This window comes from Eubalaena glacialis, chromosome 3 (genome assembly GCF_028564815.1).
Source record: "Eubalaena glacialis isolate mEubGla1 chromosome 3, mEubGla1.1.hap2.+ XY, whole genome shotgun sequence".
Lineage (NCBI taxonomy): Eukaryota > Metazoa > Chordata > Mammalia > Artiodactyla > Balaenidae > Eubalaena > Eubalaena glacialis.
Genome location: NC_083718.1, coordinates 158,150,090 through 158,174,240, shown reverse-complemented (window position 1 = coordinate 158,174,240; position 24,151 = coordinate 158,150,090). Strand labels below are relative to the sequence as shown.

The 24,151-nt window shown below is 39.3% G+C and overlaps 1 protein-coding gene and 1 pseudogene across 2 annotated transcripts in view; one reads left to right on the top strand and one right to left on the bottom strand.

The window, feature by feature from the left end:
- EIF2B3 (eukaryotic translation initiation factor 2B subunit gamma) overlaps nt 1-24,151 on the bottom strand; it is a 163,833-nt gene that overhangs the window by 41,327 nt on the left and 98,355 nt on the right. Inside the window, exon 6 of one of the 2 annotated variants that reach the window (XM_061186647.1) lies at nt 7,915-8,004. The exons of the other annotated variant lie outside the window; for it this stretch is intronic. Coding sequence (XP_061042630.1) covers nt 7,915-8,004 — 90 coding nt within the window. The remainder of the gene's footprint in view (nt 1-7,914; nt 8,005-24,151) is intronic. 2 annotated transcript variants of the gene reach the window in all.
- LOC133088631 (small ribosomal subunit protein uS14-like) lies at nt 14,716-14,895 on the top strand (annotated as a pseudogene).

Genomic DNA, 24,151 nt, shown 5'->3' with positions numbered 1-24,151 from the left:
ATATGACAGTGAAACAAAACAGGTAAATCCATGCCCTCATATGAAGTTGATGGTTTGGCTGCCTTTATATTTACTGAGCATCTACTGTGTGTCACAAGATGAATCAGAGTTGGTTTTTGTCCTCAAGGGGTTCAAAAAAGTAGAAAAAACAGACATGCAAATTCAGTTTAATAGGATGCATGTAATAATTGAAGATTATACAAGATCAGAAGAGAGAATGATCTCATGCCTAATGGAGATAAGCACAGAATACTATGGTAGCACAGAGCAAGGGTATCTATTCTAAGTGGGGGTGAAGGGAAAAAAATTTGAGAAAAAACTTCCTAAAGGAGTAATATCTAGGTAAGCTTTAATGGATATTTAAGAATTTGTCAGAGAAGGAAGAAAGAAGGCAAGCACACCAGTTAAGCATTATACTTATAGGGAAATTATTTTTAAATCCTCACCAAACTAAACACATCTTTTCTTCTGGCTTTAGACTTTCTGGTTCCATATGATTCTTCTTCCTAGGAGTGCTTTAATTATAAATATTATGCCAGTTTAAAAGTCTTCTTTAAAAAGGTTATCTTTCCTACCATAATCTGGCCCATGGTCGCCTATGATAGCTTAGGCAAGGCTCAGCTGGGGGGCTTATATTTAAGTTAACTATAAGTCAATACAATGTGTTGCTAGGCCTTTGTCCCTTTTTCAGCAGCAAGTTATTTCCGGAAGTCCCAGAGATCAAAATGAATGTAACCAAGAAGTCCAGAGGAGACCACCCTAGTTTAATCTTGGTAGCATCTACATCTTCAGATGTCAGTACACAGCTACCACATAATAGCTCCGGTTAGAAGGTTATGTCAACCACAAATTCTTAGCTTAATTTTGTTCTGTTATTTAAGTAAAGGATACTTCATGCAATCTCTAGGACATCTAAGGACAGGAAACCAAGTACAGCTAAGTCATATGGATGCTTTAACTGAACAGTAAGGAACCAAGGTTCCTGCCTATCTCCCATGGTCTCTCATCTCTGTTTCTTTTCTCTGCTTTCCTACGCTGACTCACGGGTTTCTAGCCAGTCTATAACATCTCGCGTGTGGCTTTAATTATCACCCTGATTCTGACCTTGTAACATGGCTGCCTATCCCCAATTCCTGACTTTAGTTTGTGGGGCCCATCCGTACTCCTCTGCATCCCTGTGTAGCTAAGACTAGGAAGCTGTGACTACTCTCTTATCCCCCCAGGTATGTGTGCACATGTGTGTGTCTGTAACACAGAGACATCTGAGATATGTGGTAGATGTTGCTAGCAACCAATTCATCAACAGTGGCTGATTTTGTTGGGGTGCTGACTGTATGACATTGAGCAAATGACTTTAAGCCTCATTTCCCTCTTCTATAAATATGAAGATGATACCTAAATGAGAGAACTATTTTAAGGACCGAATGAAGTGTGAAAAGTACCCAGAATAGTATCTGGTACATGGTTGGTGCTCTGAAGGCCAAACCCTAAGACTGTATGTCCTGCACAGATGGATTGGGTTCAAACACTACAAGAGGTTAATTATAACTCTGGGTTTTTCTGAACAGGAAGGAAGTATTCAGTTTAATTCTTCCTTTTAAGAAGATTAATTTCCTCTAGGTCTCTTAAACAGCTAGCAGGTCTAGCAGGTTAGGAAAAGGGAGAGAAAGACAATTTTTTCTGGGTTTCTGTGGTAAAGGAAACCAGGATTAATTCTGGTATGAACTGCCTGTCTCTCTGGGCTTCAGCTCAGAGAGCCAGCATATTGCTTCAGTTCTCTACAGGACCGGTCTCCTTTTGGAGCAACTCCTGCTAAGCCAAACAAAAAGTTCCTAAGAGGCGAGCTTCCTTAGGCTTAGATCAGATAACACTGTAAAAGAGGAGAAACTTTTAGCTCACCACTCAGCATCAAGAGCATCACAGTAACAATACTCAGTCTAAGCTCTGCTCTGGCTCTGGACATAAAATCCAAGACATTTTTGAATTAAAATTTTCAAGACAGTCTTTGGAACATCCATCTGTCATACTACATTCAGAAATGGATTAAAAGACCTTCTAAAGAATATATATGTATATCTTTTTATTTCTTTAAAGCAAAAAATAGAATCATATTACACTGAAAATACACGCTAATACTGCAACTTGCTTTTTTTAGTAAATATATCTTGGAAATCTTTCCATATCACCTCACAGAGTTATACTTCATTCTTTTTAACAGTTGCACAATAATATAATTAATTACCCTGTTTAAATTGTTATAACTTTTCCCTGTTATGAAGGATGTTGCAAAGAACATGTTGCAAAGAACATTTTGCAATGAATATTTCCATACTCTTAAGTAAATATTTCTGTGGGATAGATTCTTTGGGAAAGAACTGCTTAGTCAAAGAGTATATAATTTTAAGTTTTGATAGGTATCATCAACTACCCTACAAAAAGTTTACGTAAAACAGTATAAGAGAATTTCCCCACAGCTTTACTAGCGTCATCACAAAATTTAAAAATCTTTGCCATACAATAAAGACAGTATTCTAAAACTGTTTAACATGCATTTTTATTTATAAGAGTAGGCATCTTTTCATATGTGTATTAGCTTTTTCTATGAACCAACTACCTATAACTTTTACCCATTTTTCTATTGAGTCATTAGTCTTTTCCTTATTGATTTTAAAGTGCTCTTTGTAATGTGAGGAAACTAGTGTTTGGGCTATCCTGGTATTGCAAATATCCCCTCCCCCCACTTTTGTTGTTTATTTTTACACTATGTTTATTCGGTTTTATTTTCCCCCCACAATACAGAATTTAAAAACTTGTTATTAGTCAAACTTACCAATCCTCTTTTTTTTTTTTAAATGGCTTCTAAGATTTATTTGATACTTAGAAAGCTTGAGTTAGTTCTAAGATCACATACTGATGAAGCTAAGTGCCTTAATGCACATGTAGACTAGCAGACATTCAGCAAAAGATATCAGCATCCAAGCCAAACAGTGGCATCCCTAAGGAAACTCCTGCCTCATCCTTATTATCCCAGGCACTACTCCTGGGCCCATGCATTACTTCAACTGGTAAATGTTGGGACGTGGCAATGCTAGTCACCAAATAATGATGCAGTCAGATTTGCAATTTAGAAAGTCCTCTGGTAGTTTTGTGGAGGATGGATTAAAAGGGGAGAGCCTGGAGGCAGAAGACTACCAAGGAGAATGCTATATTAAGCCAGTTGAGAAATGATGGACTGTTAGCTAAAAATCAATATTGAAATACATTACCTTATTAATTTCTGCCCAGTTTTAGTGATGGATTTTGCCACTAAAGTTAATCTGAACCACTGATGTTAGTTCAGCTCAAAAACCATTCAATCCCTCCTTCCCTCCCATTGCTGCTGGAGCATCTTTCTAAAGCATAGCCGTCATGACACTCCTGCTGCCTGAGGTGCCCTTTTCCCATTTATTAAGACTGGGGATCTCTGGCTTTTTTTTTTTTTCTCTCTTGTTTCATAATGTAATTTTCTCAAGGTTACAGAGACTATGGCCTATAAGACTTTGTATTCGTCTTGGTATCCTCAGCCCACAACACAGCAGTTAGAATATATTTAGGTATATATTAAATGTCTGTTGCTTTGAATTTTAAAAAAATTGTGGTAAGTCCAATTCATTTTTTAAACTCTTAAAATCAATTTTTTTGTAAATTTAACTTACATATAATAAAATGTACCTACTTTAAACATACAGTTCAATGAGTTTTGTCAAATATATACTACTGTAATCACTACTCCAAATCAAGATATAGAGTACTTCCATCATCCCCCCCAAATTCCCTTTTGCTTCTAGTATACTATTATACTACTCTACTATACTCTCATACTACTTAGCACATTTTATTGTAATAATTTTTTTTAAACATTTTTTTTTAACTACTTATCTCAATTCTAGGCTCAGGCATTAACTTTTTTTTTTTTTAATTAATTAATTAATTAATTAATTTTTGACTGTGTTGGGTCTTCGTTTCTGTGTGAGGGCTTTCTCTAGTTGCGGCAAGCGGGGGCCACTCTTCATCGCGGTGCGCGGGCCTCTCACCATCGCGGCCTCTCGTTGCGGAGCACAGGCTCCAGACGCGCAGGCTTAGTAGTTGTGGCTCACGGGCCCAGTGGCTCCGCGGCATGTGGGATCTTCCCAGACCAGGGCTTGAACCCGTGTACCCTGCATTGGCAGGCAGATTCTCAACCACTGCGCCACCAGGGAAGCCCTTATTGTAATAATTTAACCTGTCCCTCTCTCCCTAAACTGTGAGCAACTTGAAGGCAGAAACTCCATCTTTTTATCTTTAGCATCTAGCAACACAGTAGGTGATCAATTAAAAGTTCTTACTATGCACCAACTACTGCTCTAAGCTCTTTACAAGTATTTTTCACAACCACCATGTGTCAGGTACAATGTGTCCCAGATGAGGAAAGGGGGGTACAGAAAGGTAGACACCTGTCCAGGGTCACACAGCTCACTTACTAAACTTCTCTCGTCAAAGACAGTATAGGTTTTCTTTTCTCCACAGCTTTCCCTATAGCTTTTCTACTTAGTCAACTGCAGAAATACTCGTCTCTTCTCTAACTACTGATGTACAAAATTACTTCTGTTGTCTAAACTGTCACCACATCTCCTTTCCTTCCATTCACCAAGCATATATTGAATGCCTTACCAATCCAGGTAGGTATCTGATGTCAAGGAATTTGGGTGGAAGACATTAACACGTAAACAACTAGAAAAATATACAGGGCAGAATGTTAATTTTCATAGGTGAAACAAAGGATTGCTAAAGCAGTCCTTTCTTGAAGCTATGTCTCCTAGGTTTACTTTTTCCTTTCCATCCCTAAAGGAGTCCTCACAGTCAGATTACTATAAATGCCTCTTACTTACCTTGAAAGAGTCTCTTTCCCATTCGGAATAGTCTATGTTCCCCTGCCAGGTTGGATCGTTGCTCATTCCATATGGGACTATTCTGTTTAAAGACCTGTAACTCCCTGCTCAGCTGTTAAGGCCTTGTACACACTGCTCCCACCAACCTGTTCAATCCTATCTCTCAAAGCTTTGAGACATAACCTCCACTATTCCAGCCAGGAATAAAGAATCTCCCTCAAGTACCATTCTAATTTGTCCTGCTGTGCCTTTATACTTTTCCTAATTCTATATTGAAATTTACCAATTTTCAATATAATGCCTTTAATCCCAACAACTCTGAGAGGTAAAGGGTAGATGGGGCGAAAAAGAGATAAGGGTCTCTTTAACAGATCTTGAGATGGGGAGGTAGTGGAGCTGAGGCTCTGTATACTTCTTTATCACAGCAAGCTCTGGGAAAGTCCCATTTGGCAGAGCTTCTGGGCTGGAGCCACAGAATCACCAAATTTAGGCTTGTCCTCAAGGAACATACCACTGTACTACACTTGCCAGGTGTGGGAACTGCTAACTGGTGGTGGCCAAATGAGCTACAGCAGCCAGGATGAGGCTAGCTTTGTTGCAAAACTGTCTGCATATCCAGACACCAAAAGCTACAATCCCATTTGGTAGTGTTAAGGAAGTATTGTTAGATTTTTTTTTAAAGTGTGATAGTAATATTGAGGTATTTATGTTTTAGGGATATATACTGAAATATTTATAGATAATTACAACTGAAATAATTACAGATGAAATTATATCAAAATGACTTGCTTTAAAATAATCTGGTGTGACACTAGCAAGATTGGTGGTAGCAAATATAAAAAAAGATTGGCCATGAATTGGTGACTATTGAAGCTGTGTGATGGATACACGGGAGTTCATTACATCACTTTCTCTACTTCTGTATCTGTGTGAAATTTTCCATAGGAAAAAAATTAAAAAAAAAAATCATGATCTTGGGGCTTCCCTGGTGGCACAGTGGTTGAGAATCTGCCTGCCAATGCAGGGGACACGGGTTCGAGCCCTGGTCTGGGAAGATCCCACATGCCGCGGGGCAACTGGGCCCGTGAGCCACAACTACTGAGCCTGCGCATCTGGAGCCTGTGCTCTGCAACAAGAGAGACCGCGACAGTGAGAGGCCCGCGCACCGCGATGAAGTGTGGCCCCCACTCGCCGCAACTAGAGAAAGCCCTCGCACAGAAACGAAGACCCAACACAGCCAGAAATAAATAAATAAAATAAATAAATTAAAAAAAAAAATCATGATCTCTACCACTATTGTATCCCCTCTCAGCATGTCAAGGGCAGGACCTATTTCACAGGATTTCATTTTCATTTGGGCATAAAAAATAAACCCTTTAGGGACTTCCCTGGTGGCGCAGTGGTTAAGACTCCACGCTCCCAATGCAGGGGGCCCGGGTTCCATCCCTGGTCAGGGAACTAGATCCCACATGCATGCTGCAACTAAGAGTTCACATGCCACAACTAAGGAGCCCACCTGCCGCAACTAAGGAGTGGGTGAGCTGCAACTAAGGAGCCCGCGAGCTGAAACTAAGACCCAGAGCAACCAAATAAATACAAAATAAATAAATAAATAAATAAAAAATAAACCTTTAATAGCAAAGAGTTAACTTCATTTTTATAATATGGATAGCCTAGAGTGGTATGTGGAAAATGGGTCCTGGCTCACTCTAATCTTGGTAGCAAGTTTCCTTGCTATTTAAAAAGCAAAGTATCTACAATCCACTGTGGGGCTAAGGCTGTAAGTTCCATGAGGGCAGGGCCCATGTCTGCTTAGTCACCATGGATCCCACAGTTGATCTAGCACAATGCCTGTCTCATAACAGGTGCTTAATAAATATATGTTGATTGAATGAAAAAACAGAATAATAAATCAGAGGGGAGCAGGGCAATACTGTCCTGGTGAGAAAAAATAGAGAAACAATAATCCCTGGGAAAGCTTTCCAGGAGTCCAGATGATTTGTTTCACCATTGGCTCTACATGGGCCTTTCTGTAGTGGTTGAGCAGGTGTTGTAGGCAGGTGAGGGTTAGGATGCTGCAAGAAATATTATACTGGGCATGGAGGAACAATTCCTCTTCCCCTTAATATTCCTGTATATATCCCCTTAATATTCCTGAATTTAAGTGCATGCTTAGCACTTAAACTCTGGTTCTCAGACTCCCTTCCCCAGCTGGTCTGAGGGAACTTGCTGCTGTGGTACCAGCCTGATTGCTTTCCAGTCTACCAGTACTATTCAAGGCAGAAACTTATCCAGCAGCCATCAAGGAAGATAGCTGCTCCTCTTCTTAACCATGCAGTTATTAAATCTTTTCCTTCCTGTTCCTTTGAGGACTCTAGTTGTATTTCCTATCAAAAATCCTTGAGATCAACCACAAAAGGAAGTTTTCTCTCTGGAAATGCACGTCCTATGATCTGCCAGACACAGTCTCTGGGAAGTATTTAAGGCCCACAGTTCCGTTATCAAAGCAAAATCAGGGAAAGCATCAAATTTTGTTTCTCTACATTCATGAAACTTTATTCGATGTGAAGGACTTTTCCAAAATTGGAGGAAAACTTGCTCTTCTTTCTTTCCTCCTCTTGGGTAAGTGTCTGGCCCTTTGCTAAGAGGGCCCATCTATAGGATAATTGCCTAGGGAAAGGACATCTGCTTGGAGACAAATAGCACCAGAGCTGAGGAGCTCACCCTTGCAGAAGGAAGGAAGAAGAGCCTGAAACTGCAGAAAGATGCTTCATAAGTTACTATTAGTTTTATAAAAATAAATTACTGGTTTATCATAGCACAGGTCCCCAAAATACAAGCAGGAGACTCTGGTACAGACGAAATAACAGTATGCTGTAACATGAATTCATTTCTATAACAAACTGTGTTATTTATATAACTGGTTATTGTCAAGGTTTAAAACTGTTAATTAAGTCACAGGGTAGCTTAAGTGCTGTGGGTTTGACTCTATCCCCCTCCTTCTTACTTATTTTCCATTAGGAAGTCCACAACGTATTTTTTCAAGCAGTAGAGATGGGCGTCCACAAGGCCTGTGTGGAAACGTATTCTAGGGTGCCTGCGAAAAGAATAAGAGAGGAAAGGGTCACGTGAGTTCTACCCTATTATTAGGTAGTAGGCATTAGAAAGCTTATAAGGGTGAGAGCCATGCTGCCTACACCCAACTCTGGGAAGACCAAGAAGGTGGATATCGGCTCTGATCCTACCACAGAAAAGGTCTTCTCTTTATATAAGCCCTATCTCACACTTCATGAGGTCTTCAGGCTTCCAAAGACATTGAAAATTGGTGAGCCATCAAATCATTGACAAGTCATTCTTCTATTTTACTACAAATTCCTACCCACAATTCTTGTAACTGACATTTTCCTGCTTCTACTCCAACTGCCCCACTTCCTGCAGGCCATATTTTAGCCATGCTTTCCTCTAGTATTTGGCATGTATTACTCCATGTTCATAGAAGATGGAAATTCTATGAATACTTTCTAAGTCCCTACTCTTAATTATTCATTAGGGCTCTCCTCAGGTATACTCCCTCTAGAAAACCTTCCCTGACAACCCAAATTTGTGTTCCCACAACACTTGGTGCCCACCTCTACTAGATAACTTACCATACAGTAAAGTAACAGCTTACTTACTTATGCTCTTTCCCACTAGACTAATAAAAGTTCCCTGAGGGCAGAGATTTATTTTTATAGTCTTAGCACTTAGCATTGTACCTCACACAGAATAAATATTTAATAGATAGTTGTTGAATAGACAAAGACATGAATAAATTAGGTCAAATTAAGGCATTTGCCTAGTTGCTATTTAGTCTGCCATCTTTGGTTTCAGCCTTAAGAAATGTCATGCTTATAATATAATGTTCAAGGTCATTTTATTTAATAAAATAAATAAAAGATAGCTGAAGGAGAGGAGGGGAGGAGTAGGGTGGAAAAATGGCAATTCCAATCATAGCTGCCTGGTTGTCATCCTTCTTCTACTCTGTGTTACTCTGCTTTGACTGGCTTATAGTCTTAAGGAAAATTATTCTCATGGGATCTAGATACCCTAGAAGTAATTTATCAAATAGATTAAGGTACACCACCCTGGGCTTCCACTCTTTTGGAAGAAGGGGGAACAAAATGCTTCCAAAAGAGCAAGAGAAGAGTCAGATTTCGGATCTCACACCCATAACCTACACAATCCCACTAAGCCAATTAATGTATACAATGAGGATGAAGAAGAAACATCCCAATTCTAACTTCCTGAGAGTCTTGAGTTCTAAGAAATTCTTCAGGAAATAGAATTTTGCAAATGTGAATGTGGCTACTTGCCTTGTGGTGCCCGGGTTCCATGTGAAGTTCACACCCTGATAATTCTATCCTTTGATCTAACCAATCTGGAAAGTTGAACTCTCCTGTTCAGTTCCTTGGTTTACAAATTCCTTGAATCATTCAACATACTCTACTTAAATTATTTCGTCCTGCAACTACCTCATGAAGTAGATATATTACTCTCATATTTATAGCTGAAGTCAACTTGTATCATATACCTGGGAAAGGAATAACTTAAAAGTTTGAGTAATCATCTTCTAAACTGTTACCAATCCCTAGCTCATATGGCACTAACATTCATACAGCATTTTACAGTTTATAAATTTTTTTCAGGTTTTTACTCTCATCACATAAAGTAGGTAAAACCAGAAAGTTCTTGCATTAAAAAAAATTTCCAAAAATTTAGCTGGTATAATCAAGGCTAGAGATTTAGCTACAAATCTGGAATACAATGAAGGAACAGAGACGGGCAATTCAGAGATTTTTTTTCTTTCACATTAAATTTGTATTGAACGTGAATCTTGGGACCGGGAGATCAATGCCATTTAAGTTGCCAAAAAGGTTGTTTCCTTATTTTATTTTTTCCCATTTAATTTTTTTTTTAAATAAATTTTATTTATTTTATTTTTGGCTGTGTTGGGTCTTTGTTGCTACGCGCGGGCTCTTCTCTGGTTGCGGCGAGCAGGGGCTGCTCTTCGTTGCAGTGCGTGAACTTCTCATTGTGTTGCCTTCTCTTGTTGTGGAGCATGGGCTCTAGGCATGCGGGCTTCAGTAGTTGTGGCATGTGGGCTCAGTAGTTGTGGCTCACGGGCTCTAGAGCACAGGTTCAGTAGCTGTGGCGCACGGGCTTAGTTGCTCCGAGGCATGTGGGATCTTCCTGGAACAGGGCTTGAACTCGTGTCCCCTGCATTGGCAGGCAGATTCTTAACCACTGCACCACCAGGGAAGCCCCCATTTAATTGTTTTTAAATGGTATTAGAAATAATAATTGATATTTTAAAAGAAAACAAAATAAACAATACCAAAAAACCTCAAAGAGGCACCGGCAAGATCTGGGTAACTGGTTGATTGCTCTGGGCCAGGAAGATGTTTTGGATTTGTATAAAATAAAGTAAGAAATCAGTAAATGGAAATGATAAGACATTTAGAAATAGTTATAATTTTATGTTTAAAAAAATAATTTAAAACAAGTTGCCAACCATAGAAAAAGCTTATTACAATAAAAATAATATATATATATATGAAAAATTTGTGGGAATCCTTTCAGTGATGAAAACTCAGAGGAATGGTATAAAATTTTTAATCTTCAAAGTCTATAGGATCTTTGAAAAGCTCCCTAAGAAGCTTTTTCTTCTCTTCATCTAACATAAAAAGAATTTTAAAAAGGTCTATTATAAAAAAAGAAAAGGAGAGTGGAGGAGAAAAGATCTTAGAAAAGCAGAACAAATAATGGACAAAAATTTAAAAGTCTAGAAAACCTAGGACAATATAAGCCATTAGGATTATTTTTATAGACCTATTTTTAAAATAGTAAGTTGTATATTTTAGAATTTTAATTTGTAATGTTTAAAATTTAAGGGAACTCAAGCATCTTTTTATGATCTTAAAAACAGGAATACCAATTTTTAAAGCAAGGAACAAAACCAATAGGTATTAATTATAACAATTATTAATAATATTATTTTAGAATAAATGAGGAATGTATACATGAAATAAATATTGGGAATGATGCAAGGATAAGCATTTACTGTTTAACTGCAAAGATCAATGGCTTTTAAAGTATCTTCGTAAAAGTCCTTAGCTGGTCTGTATAATTTACTATTTTAACCATTTTCAAGTGTATAGTTCTGTGGCATTAACTACATTCACATTGTAGTGCAACTGTCACCAACATCCATCTCCAGCACTTTTTCATCTTCCCCAGTTGAAATTCTGCATCCATTAAACACTACTCCCCATTCCCTTCTTCCTCCTAGCCCCTTGCAACCACCATTCTACTTTATGTCTTTATGATTCTGACTACTCTAGGAATCTCATATAAGAAGAAGCATACAATATTTGTTTGTCCTTCTTGTGACTGGCTTATTTCACTTAGCATAACGTCTTTACAATTTATCTATATTGGAGCATGTGTCAAAATTTCCTTCCTTTTGAACTCTGGATAATATTTCATTGTATGTATGTACCACATTTTCTTTATCGATTCATCTGTCTATGGATACTTGAGTTGCTTCCACTTTTTGGTTATTGTGAATAATGCTGCTTATGAACATGAGTGTACAAATATCAATTTAAGTCTCTGCTTTCACACACACATTTCTTAAATTTTTATCATGGAAAATTTCAAACATACACAAAATAAGAGAAAACCATAATAAATTCCCATGTGTGCATCAAGTAGTTTCAACAATTATCAACATTTTCTAATCTTTTAAAATTTTTTGCTGTAGTATTTATTATGGGTTAAATTGTGTCCCCCCAAAAGATGTTGAAGTCCTAACCCATAGTACCTGTGAATATGACCTTATTTGGAAATATGATGTCTGTAGATGATCAAGTTAAGTTTAGGTCATTAGAGGGCCCCTAATGCAGTATGACTAGTACCCTTATAAAGGGGAAATCTGAACACAGAGACAGACATGCTTAGAGGGAAGACAATATAAAGACACGAGGAGAATGCTATCTATAAGCCAAGGATGCCTGAGGTTACCAGAAGCTAGGAGAGATGGGTGGAACAGATTCTCCCTCATAGACCTCAGAAGGAACCAACCCTGCCAATACATTGATTTCAGATTTCTAGCCTCAAGAACTGTTAAGACAATAAACTTCCGTTGTTCTAGGCCACCCAGTTTATGGAGCTTTGTTATAGCAAACTAATATAGTATTTTAAAGCATATTCCAGACATAATGTCATTTTACTGTGAATATTCCAGTATGTGTAGTATGCATTGCCAACTGATAAGGACTTTGAAATATAATCACTACGTCATTATTACACCTAATAAAATTATCAACGACTTCATAATGTCATCTAATATCCAATCCAAATTCAAATTTGTCTTTTCACAGTTAGTCTGTCTGAATCAAGATTCAATAAAAGCCTCACAATGTATTTGGCAATTTCATTTTAAAAAAGTTCCCCTTCCTGGGACTTCCCTGGTGGCACAGTGGTTAAGAATCCACCTGCCAATGCAGAGGACATGGGTTTGAGCCCTGGTCCGAGAAGATCCCACATGCCATGGAGCAACTAAGTCCATGAGCCACAACTACTGACCCTGTGCTCTAGAGCCTGCTTGCCTAGAGCCTGTGCTCCGCAGCAAGAGAAGCCACCGCAATGAGAAGCCCGTGCACCACAACAAAGAGTAGCCCCTGCTCGCCGCAACTAGAGAAAGCCCGCGTGTAGCAACTAAGACCCAACGCAGCCAAAAAAAAAAAAAAGTTCCCCTTCCTTATTCCCCTGACAAGCCATATGATTAGAGAGAGCGTATCACCTGTCTTGTAGAACACTCCATGTTCTAAATTTGGCTGGTTGCTTTGTTGGAGTGTCTTTTTTTAACAGCTTTATTGATGTATAATTTATATACTATAAAATTCACCTTTTTTAAAAAAAATTTTATTTATTTATTTATTTATTTATGGCTGTGTTGAGTCTTCGTTTCCGTGCGAGGGCTTTCTCCAGTTGCGGCAAGTGGGGGCCACTCTTCCTCGCGGTGCGCGGGCCTCTCGCCACCGCGGCCTCTCTTGTTAAGGAGCACAGGCTCCAGACACGCAGGCTCAGCAATTGTGGCTCACGGGCCTAGTCGCTCCGCGGCATGTGGGATCCTCCCAGACCAGGGCTCGAACCCATGTCCCCTGCATTGGCAGGCAGATTCTCAACCACTGCGCCACCAGGGAAGCCCAATTCACCTGTTTTAGGTGTACAACTGAACGAGTTTTAGAAAATTTACAGAGCTGTACAACTATCACCACAATCCAGTTATAGAACATTTCTATCACCTAAATAAAATCTCACATGACTGTTTGCAACCAATAAATCCCCTCTCACCCTCAGTTTCAGACAATCACTAATCTGCCTCCTATCTCTATAGATTTGCCTTTTCTGTTTCTTAAAAACTTATTATAGGGACTTCCCTGGTGGTCCAGTGGGTAAGACTCCACACTCCCAGTGCAGGGGGCCCAGGTTCGATCCCTGGTTGGGGAACTAGATCTGCATACGTGCCGCAACTAAGAGTCTGCATGCCACAACTAAAAGATCCCACATGCCTCAATGAAGATCTGTGTGCTGCAACTAAGACCCAGCGCAGCCAAAATAAATAAATAAATATTAAAAAAAATTATTACAGCCATTCTAGTGGGTGTGAAATAGCATCTCATTGTTTAAATCTACATTTCTTTAGTGACTAACAATATTGAGAATCTTTTTATATTCTTATTAGCCATTTGTATATTTTCTTTGGTGAAGTGTCCATTAAAATCTTTTGCCTATTTTGAAATTGGGTTGTTTATCATCTCCTTGAATTCTAAAAGTCCTTATGTTTTTATTTTCTTAATGGTGTCTTTTGAGGTTTGAATGGTGACTTTAATTTTGAGGATATAAAATTTATCAATCCTTCTTTTATGAATTATGTTATTGGTGTTTTAACTAAGAATTCTTTCCCTAACCCAATTTCACAAAGATTTTTTTCTAAAACTTTTACAGTTTTAGCTCTTACATTAGGTCTGTAATCCATTTTCACTTTTGTGTATGGAGAGAGGTTAGGGTCTAAATTAATTTTTTTGCATGTGAATATCAAATTGTCCCAGCACCATTTGTGTAAAATACTATCCTTTGCTCATTAAGTTGTTTTGACATCTCTGGTGAAATTCAATTGACCATAAATGTAAGGGTATATTTTTGCACTCTCAATTCTGTCCCACTGCTCTATATGTCTATCCTTATGCCAGTACCATACTGTCTTGATTACTATAGCTTTATAGCAAGTTATGAATTGGAGAAGTATGAGTTCTTCAACTTTTTTGTTCTTTTTCAAAAGTGTTTTAGTTATTCTGGGTCCTCCGAATTTGCACATAACATTTAGGATCAACTTGTCAATTTCTACAAAAACTTTATTGGGATTCTGATGGGTTTGTGTTGAATCTAAAGATCAGTTGGGGAGAAATGCCATCTTAACAATATTGAGTTGGGATTAACATATACACACTGCTATACATAAAATAGATAACCAATAAGGACCTACTGTACAGCACAGGGAACTATACTACATATATATAACTGAATTACTGTGCTGTACACCTGAAACTAAAATTAACTATACGTCAATAAAAAAATAAAAAATAAAAATATTAACCTTAAAAGAAAAAACCCCCAATATTGAGTCTTCCAATCCAGAAACACTGGAATGTGTTTCCATATACTTAAACTTTATTTCTCTTGCCTTTTGCCTCATTGCAGCCGAGAAAGCAAGATGGTTCACCAGCAGCTCTACTGGAGCCATCCAAAAAAATTCGGCCAGGGTTCTCGCTCTTGCCGCATCTGCTCAAACCGGCACAGTACGATCCAGAAATATGGCCTCAATATGTGCCGCCAGTGTTTCCTCTAGTACATGAAGGACATCAGCTTCATTAAGTTGGACTAAGTGAACTTCCTTGAATGGGTCATCCAGGACATCTACCTTATGCAGAAACAATGCTAGCTCTTTGTATGTAAAATAAAAAATTTAAACTTCAAAAAAAAAAACCCCACGAACTTTATTTCTCTCAGCATGGTTTTGTAATTTTCAGTATTATGTCTTGATCTTCTATTAAATTTATTCCTAAGTATTTTATTCATTTTGATGCTATTATAAATGGAATTGTTTTCTTATAATTTCATTTTTATTGTCCATTGACAGTATATAAGGAATATAATTGACTTTTGTACATTGATCTTGTATCCTACAACCTTGCTGAACTCTTATTAATGCCAGTAGTTCTGTGGATTCCTTAAGATTTTCTACATATAGGATCATGCTGTCTACAGATAAAGGTAGTTGTACTTCTTCCTTTCCAATCTGAATGCCATTTATGTCTTTTTCTTGCCTGAATGAACTGGCTATAATGTTAAATAGAAAAAGCCAGAGAGGCCATTCTTGCTTTGTTCCCATCTTAGGGGAAAACATTCAGTCTTTCACTATTAAATATGACATTATTTAAGTTTTTTGTATTCTGTAAGTTTTTTGTAGATACCCTTTATCAGGCTGAGGCAGTTCCCTTCAATTCCTAGTTTGTTGAAAGTTTTTTTTTTCCTTCTAATTTATTTTATTTTTGGCTGCGTTGGGTCTTCATTGCTACACGCAGGCTTTCTCTAGTTGTGGCGAGCGGGGGCTACTCTTTGTTGCAGTGCGTGGGCTTCTCATTGCAGTGGCTTCTCTTGTTGCAGAGCACAGGCTCTAGGTGCGTGGGGTTCAGTAGTTGTGGTATGTGGGCTCAGTAGTTGTGGCTCATGGGCTTAGTTGCTCCATGGCGTGTGGGATCTTCCCAGACCAGGGCTCGAACCCATGTCCCCTGCGCTGGCAGGCGGATTCTTAACCACTGTGCCAACAGGGAAGCCTTGTTGAAAGGTTTTATCATGAATGGGTGGTGCATTTTTTTTAAATAAATTTATTTATTTATTTATTTTTGGCTGCATTGGGCCTTTGTTGCTGTGCGTGGGCTTTCTCTAGTTGCGGCGAGCGGGGTCTACTCTTCATTGCAGTGTGCAGGCTTCTCATTGCGGTGGCTTCTCTTGTTGCGGAGCACGGGCTCTAAACGCACAGGCTTCAGTAGCTGTGCCTCAAATGCTCTAGAGCGCAGGCTCAGTAGTTGCGGCACACGGGCTTAGTTGCTCTGCGGCATGTGGGATCTTCCCGGACCAGGGCTCGAACCCGTGTCCCCTGCATTGGCAGACGGATTCTTAACCACTGCGCCACCAGGGAAGCCCGGGTGGTGCATTTTTAAAAATGTTTTTTTCTGTGTCTGTTGAGATAATCATGTAGTTTCTAATCTTTTATTCTATTAACATAGTATATTGTTTTTCAGATATTAAACCAATCTTGCACCCTTAGGATAAATCTCACTTAGGCATGGTTGCTGGATTCATTTTGCTAATATTTTGTTGAAGATTTTTTCACCTATATTCATAAAGGATATTGGTCTTGTGTTTTCTTTATCTAGCTTTGGTATCAAAGAGTTATACTGGTCTCATAGAATAAGTTGGGAAGTATTCCTTCTTCTTTCATTTTCTGGAAGACTTTGTGAAGGATTGGTATTATTTCTTTTTTAAATGTCTGATAGAATTCACTAAAGAAGCCATCCTTACATTTTGAAGCCTCAAAGACGTTTCTTTGTTGAAAGATTTTAAATTACTAAGTTGATTTCATTAATTGCTCTAGGTCTACTCAGGTTTTCTACTTCTTCTTGAGTCAGTCAAGATGTATAGCACATGATCCTTGTGGCTCAGACTATAGCACACTGATTAACCCAGGACTCTCCTATGCTCCCAACTCACATCTGTTCTCAGTATATTGCTATGTGTGAGCTTTTTTTTTTTTTGGCTGCGCCATGCAGCTTGCGGGATCTCAGTTCCCCAACAAGGGATCAAACCCAGGTCCCTGCAGTGAAAGTGGCGAGTTCTAACCACTGGACCATCAGGGAATTCCCTATGTGTGAACTTTAACCCAATACTCTAATTGATTCTAGTTACTTAAGGGAAGGAAGGACTGGAACCAGCATCTGCTGAATAGTTATTATGTGCCAGGCATTTTGCAATGTGCTTTCACATCTTCACAACATCTCCGTCTTCCTTTTACAGAGTAGGAAAACATAGACTCAGAGAGGTTAAGTAAGTTTCCCAGGTCACAGAGGTAGACAGTAGCAGAACTGGGATTGAAATGTAGGTATTTGTGACTCTAAGGCTTTTCTATTACCTCATAAGGTCTCTCAAGCAACTTCTTTCTTTTCTCCGTATATAATCCTAGGAGTTCTATATAGATGAAGCCCTGCTCCAGGATCACATCTAAATCCAAGGCAAGAAAGGTAGAATGCCTGGCTGTAATTAAAAAAAAAATCCCTGCTTTTGTACTTGTTCCCTTGCTGAATACCCTATTTAGGAGTTCATCAACCACTAGTACCATTCAAGAAGGAATTTGCTAAGGAATGGGGTTCTAAGTGTTGACCTAAGACAAGCCTAGAGGAACTCTTTATCATTCTGCTTCCAAGTTTCTAAGCAGATGTTAAGAAATGCTATCAAAGAAGCAGCTGCCTGTTTTGGGCAAATTACTTTTAAATGTCAAGGAGTTCAAAGACCAAGCTGTACCCGTGTTTCGTTTCAATATTTACTTACCCAAATTTTCTCCTCATATTAACAACTCGAAATACTGTGTGTGAGGGACAAAGGTTTAAGATCTCCAGAGAAGCTGGAAGAAAGACTGCCACATGGACACTAGTCTTCAGGATTATGCAGGACTGAAGACTCAAGATTTTTCTGAGAGCTTTGCTTTAACTCAAAGAAAACTAAACACAGAGCTATTTGTACCACCAACATTGTACAAAACAAAACAATGGAAAATTACAGAGCTAGGGAATAAAAAAGCAGTTCAGAAAGGCAGCCCAGAAAGAAAGAAATATATCCATGAAAGAGAAGATAAACACTGAAAAAAAACCCCACCCAAACCCCCAAAACCAAGTAATTACTATGGTTAAAATCATACCAGTTTTCTCCCTAGCAGAATAAACTTAAGAATTTAAATGCCCATATCTCTTAATAACTCTAAAAAGAGGTCTGAGTTCCTTTAGTTAATAATAAGATCTATAACCCCCACGCCCAACCCCAAAGATCTTAAGGGATTCAGATGCTCATTTCCTTCAAATCTATAGAATAGAGACAAAACTCCCTCCCCAGAATCATCATGTGTGCAGGAGAAACTGAGTTGTTTTTATCCTGTTCATTGCATAAGTTATAGCAAAGGCCAACTGGGAGTTCTATTCCCTGACATGCTCATAGTACAATGCTCATTACCTAGAAGAATGAGTAGAAAAAGGCATATAGGTAAAGAAACAGATTATGGTAATTGCATGTTTAAAAAGTGAAATTCATCTACACACTCCATGTGGACACACTATTAGACTTCCAGCACTGCTATGAATGGGACTGCAAGGATTTCTAGCCTAGTGGGAGAACTGGCATATATGCTGAGACAGTCCACAACAACCTAGTGAAGAAAGAAAGCCTCCACTAACCTAAACTGAGTATGTCCTAATAGTTTATATGGCTATACAGAATGACTTTTTCCAAACCAAACCGAGTCCAAATTTGGGGACAGGAGAATAGCAAGGAATGGGAACAGAATGACGAAAATTCAACTGGACAAAAACTCAAAATACAGAAGAAACTTAACTCTAACATACGCTTCTCTTTGCATAAATATAAATGTTGACAGGTGAAGGAAATGTCATGGATGCCTCCTGAATTCAGATGCCAGGAGATCTGAAACTTGAAACAATGACTCATAAGAACCAGAAGCAACAATTCCAAAGAGGATAAAAGCCTCCTATGACAACTTAGCCATCGTGAAGTGTTCAATGCAACAACATAAACAACTTCTCTCTTTGAAGACCTTCAGACAATCACCTTCTATTTTGTTTGGCAATCTTAAACATGTTCCAACAAAGAAGCATCTTCTCTCCACTAGAAGAGCCAGAGCTAATTCCCTACTGCCTAATCATTACAATTTAAAAGAAACTAGAGACCAAGGTGTGCTTGAAACAACCAAGGTTGTTCATAAGTAAAGGAAAGAGAGTGATCTATGAAGCATGGCTACTTACTAGTTATCTATAATTCTAATGAGACAGATTTTGGAGTAAGCACCTATTACATAACTACCTGGTAGCTGTTTATAGGAAGGCACCTGCCATACCACCCCAAATGCCTGATTTTGTTGGCACTGTAGGTCGCAGGAATGACAGATTGTTGATCGTTAGGAGTGCATATGGAGTTACCAAACCAAAGGTCTGCCTATGCAGCAGAGTGAGCTATGATGCTCAGACCCTCTCCAAGAAAAGCAGTTGTACTGAAGTGGAAGCCCTGGACTCAAAGCAGCAGAGACTGCCAGAGCTGGAAGAGTTCTTAAGAGTTCTAAGTGCTGTTCCTCATTGTACCGAGAGAAAAACAAACAGAAATGACTTTAGTCCATGTCAAAAACAAATCACTTGGACTTCCCTGGTGGTGCAGTGGTCAAGAATCCACCTGCCAATGTAGGGGACATGGGTTCGAGCCCTGGTCCGGGAAGATTCCACATGCCGCGGAGGAACTAAGCCTGTGTGCCGCAACTACTGAGCCTGCGTGCCCCAACTACTGAGCCCGAGTGCCACAACTACTGAAGCCCATGCGCCTAGAGCCCATGCTCCGCAATAAGAGAAGCCACCGCAATGAGAAGCCCGCACACCGCAACGAAGACTCAATGCAGCCAAAAATAAATAAATTAATTAATTAAAAAGAAAAAAATCACTTCACTCCTCTACGAGACAGTCCCTAGCCTATATTCATTGAACACCTACTATATTCCAGGCACTTGGGATACAGAAGCGAACAAAATGGACATGATCCCTGCATGAAGCTTAGAGTTGAATGGAAAATCAATTATTGCAAGTATGCAATAATTGTGAAAGGTGAGCACAGAGTATTATGGAAGCATATAATGGGGGACCTAGCCCAGGGTGGAAGATGACAGGAAGCTTCCCTTTAAGCTTAAACCTGAAAGAAAAGCAGGAGTTAGCCAGGTGAAAGGGGTGGAGAAAATGAGATGGGCACTCTGGGCAGAGAAAATAGTACATGCCAAGACTCTGAGGTAGACTGGTGAGTATGAGGAACTAAAGTCGCCCAGGACCGCTAAAACACAGCAAACAAGAAGGGGAGAGGCACAAGATGAGGCTGGAGAGGTTTCGGGCCATGTTAAGGATTTCTGTTTTTATTCTAATCTTGAGACTAATGACCACTTGTATTCTGTGATATCACTGGCTTAATAGTGAGCTAAGTCAAAGTTGAAAGGCAGCTTGGTGTAGTAAAGACAGCACTGGACTAAGAGCCAGGATTCTAGTTCTGGCTTCACCACTTAAATATGGCATAATCTTTCTTCATGTCAGTTTCTTTGTTATAAAAGGGAATATTGTGCTTCATAGAGTCCGAGAGTTTTCTGGAGCTGCTTTGGGAACTGCTACAGGAAACCTGAATCAGAATAAATCCCTGTTCTATGTTTCATATCTCAGGCTTCTATGTAAGATTTTACTTAAAGAAAAAGTTCCACTTCCTTAAGAGAAAATTGGAAAATTATTGCAATTTTTAATCTTAGATAATATATTCATTAATACAACAAACATGGAGGCCCATCATATTATCTCCTTGTTGCAGAGTTATTAAGATGATCAGAAATTATGCACTTAAAGTGTGTTGCATGGTATTTGCCATATATTAGGCACTCATTAAATGATAACTATTATTATTATTATTATTATCATCATGGGCCAAGTACCATGCTTGGTACCAGGAACACACAGCTGAAATAGACAGACGTTGCCTTTAGGAACTCATAATCTAGTAGAGAAGACTACGTGTTAATCTATTATGTATAATGTGATAACAGTGTAGGAAGCTAGAACAGAAAAAGATGCAGTGAGCTGTCTAAGGGAGCAGGGATAGGATAAGGTTTCATAGCCTGAGGTTGGTTCTGAATGCTGAGGAGAAATCTGCTACGCAGACAAAGCAGGAAAAGGATATTTCAGATTGAGAAACTAGCATATACAAAGGCAAACAGGTATGAAAAACAAAACAAACAACAAAACCTAGGATACAATGATAAAGGTTAAAGCTGGAGGGGTAGCCAGAGGCCAGATTATGGAGAGCCGCCTACAATGCTTAGATGTCATATTAAAGAGCTTGGATTTTGTCTCTTAGGTGATGGAAAAACCATGGAAAGTTACTGTTTTAAGGACATACATATACATGGTATGCTGGCTTATGTATTAACTTAGCTGATCTGGAATTATGTTATGCAAAATTCTCTTCTCTGAATCGTTCTGAGTTAGCAATGGCTACAAGAGATATTCTGTGTGACATTTAGAAGGCAGAAGGAAAGCTGCAGACACATTTTTTAATGCTCTGAAGGTCAATGGATGGTGCTAAGTATTATGGCAACCTGTGTATGTCACCGAGACGCTAGCTCACCTAGCAGGCAGAGAACAGTACCCAGACCTGCAGTTCCTCCGGATCCTACCAGATATCCTCCTTCAGCTTCTCTGGAATCCTGAGCCAAGCACTGTGTAGCTCTGTGGTGAAGGATGTCAGTTCTCCTGCAGATCACCCACAATAATGAAGCTAAAAGTGGTGAGAGACAGATGTGGGTTCCCGTTTGTTCTTGCTCTTGTCCACATCCAGCTTTCCTTCTGACTGTTGGTCTAGCTGACTGATAGCGATTTCAGGCTCAACACTATACAGAAGCAACAACATGCACACAGAGCTCTACCAGCTTCCACAATTGCAAAATAATCCCTTATTCTATATCACTCATAGCAGTTCTACTTCTCTGATATAGAAATTGCTACCAGAAGTGGTCCTGGAAGAACAGAACCTTAAGGATGGGTTTGCTGAATTGGTTCTGTGTCATCTGGACTTAGTTCTCTGATTTGATTAGGTTCAAAGGCCTTTCAACTGATTGATGACACCCATCTAGATTAACCAGGATAATTTCCCTCACTTAAAATCAACAGATTGTTGATATTAACCACATCTACAAAATACCTTCACAGTAACACCTAGGTTAATATTTGACTGAAAAACCTAGGTATTAGAGCATAGCCAAATTGACACATAAAATAACCACCACATAGACTGATGAGAACCACATGTCTAACATTAATACGGAAGTCAACAAAGCCTTCCTAGGCAGGATTACACTGCTGCTCACCCTCCCTGTCGTCTTAACCCAGAGTGCCGGAACCTGCTGAAGTGTGGAACATCCCTCACCCTCCCCAAGAGGTGCTTGATACAGCAATATGCATAGCTCCACTGACAAAGGGCTCCTATTCAGAGACAAACCCTGGAAAGAGAGCTGTCTCTCCCAAATTATCCTTCCAAGCTGCCTGGTCCACTATGTCTGAAGAATTTAATAAAAAAGAGTTACCATCCTCTATAGAATGGTATAGAGGATGAAAACTGACACATTAATTTGCACTCCACTCAGTCCCACTGGCCTAGCTAATATGAACTTCCAGCAGGTCCACCTTTCAGTCTTCATTCTCCAAGGAACATGAAGCAACATTCCCATTATCTTTAGGTCCAGTTCCCAGCTGGCTGTGTAGATAGCAAGAGGCAAAGGCCCAGTGAAGGATCACTCGGGTTCATCCCTCAAGGCTTGATTCCAGCTCTTGCATTGCTAGAGTTACATCATATTCGGAAGATTTTACAAGACAACCTGCTCAGGCACTCCCACCCTTTGGGGTTCAACAGTTGGGTAAATAAATTTCTCCTGAGTGGTAGATGTGCTAGGCACTGAACTGTATTAAGTATATAACACTGAATGAAACACAGCTCTAACCTAGTAATCACTTTATTGTTTGTAAACCTCTAAGGCTTCCCTTTGCGTTTTTTTTTTTTTTTTTTAATTTTATTTATTTATGGCTGTGTTGGGTCTTCGTTTCTGTGCGAGGGCTTTCTCTAGTTGTGGCAAGTGGAGGCCACTCTTCATCACGGTGCGCGGGCCTCTCACTATCGCGGCCTCTCTTGTTGCGGAGCACAGGCTCCAGACGCGCAGGCTCAGTAATTGTGGCTCACGGGCCCAGTTGCTCCGCGGCATGTGGGATCTTCCCAGACCAGGGCTCGAACACGTGTCCCCTACATTGGCAGGCAGATTCTCAACCACTGCGCCACCAGGGAAGCCCTTCCCTTTGCTTTTATTAAACCTTTTCATATTATTCTCTGTGCTTCAGAGAAACTGAGTAACTCAGTTACTTTTGCTTTCCTTTCTCTGTGTCTTCGCTCATGTGGTTCCTTCTGGAATGCCTGCCTCTATTTGTGTGCCACTACTCCCAACATGTATAAATCCTTAAAGCTCCAGCCTCAAATGTAATTTTCTCCTTAAAAAATTCCCAGATTCTCCTAATCTACTGAGGTTTTTTTTTTTCCTTTCTAAATACTTATGGAATTCTACCGGAAAAATCACTTATAGTACTAATGTTCTATTCTGCATTGTGTATCTCTATCACCTCTTTCGGGGAAGGAAGATTTGAGACTTGATCATCATAGCAGCACATTGTGTCCAGAACAGTGTATTACATGGCAGGCACTAAATACTTACTGAATGTCCAGAAGAGTATACATTCTAATAAGAGATATAGACTCATCAGAAACAAATGTTAGAGACTTCAGGAGGGTCCTGATGAGTTTGGGTGTACTTCAGAATATTCCTGGTTGGTCCAGGAGAGTTGGCAAGGTTAGGTGCACAGTAGGGAGTGGGAAGAAAGGGGTAGGAATGGGACAAACTACTGAATGATACAGTTAGTCCTAGTACGACAGGCCCCCTACAGTCAGGGTAGCAGCTATTAGCTAGCTATGCTGAGGACCTCCTCCCAACCTCACTTCCACCTTAGGGACTGCCTAACATGCAATATGGCTCATATAACCTTAAAACGTTCTCAGTTTTTCCCAAGTTAAAATATTCTTTTTCAAACTTTCCTTCTCCTCCTTCTAGTTCTACTTCTATCCTTCACAGCCAAATTTCTCAGAATAGTCCAACATGCTGTCACCATTTAACATCTTCCACTCTACCCACTTTGATAAAGTCATTAATGACTTCCATTTTAGAAAAATACAGTGATCATTTAAAA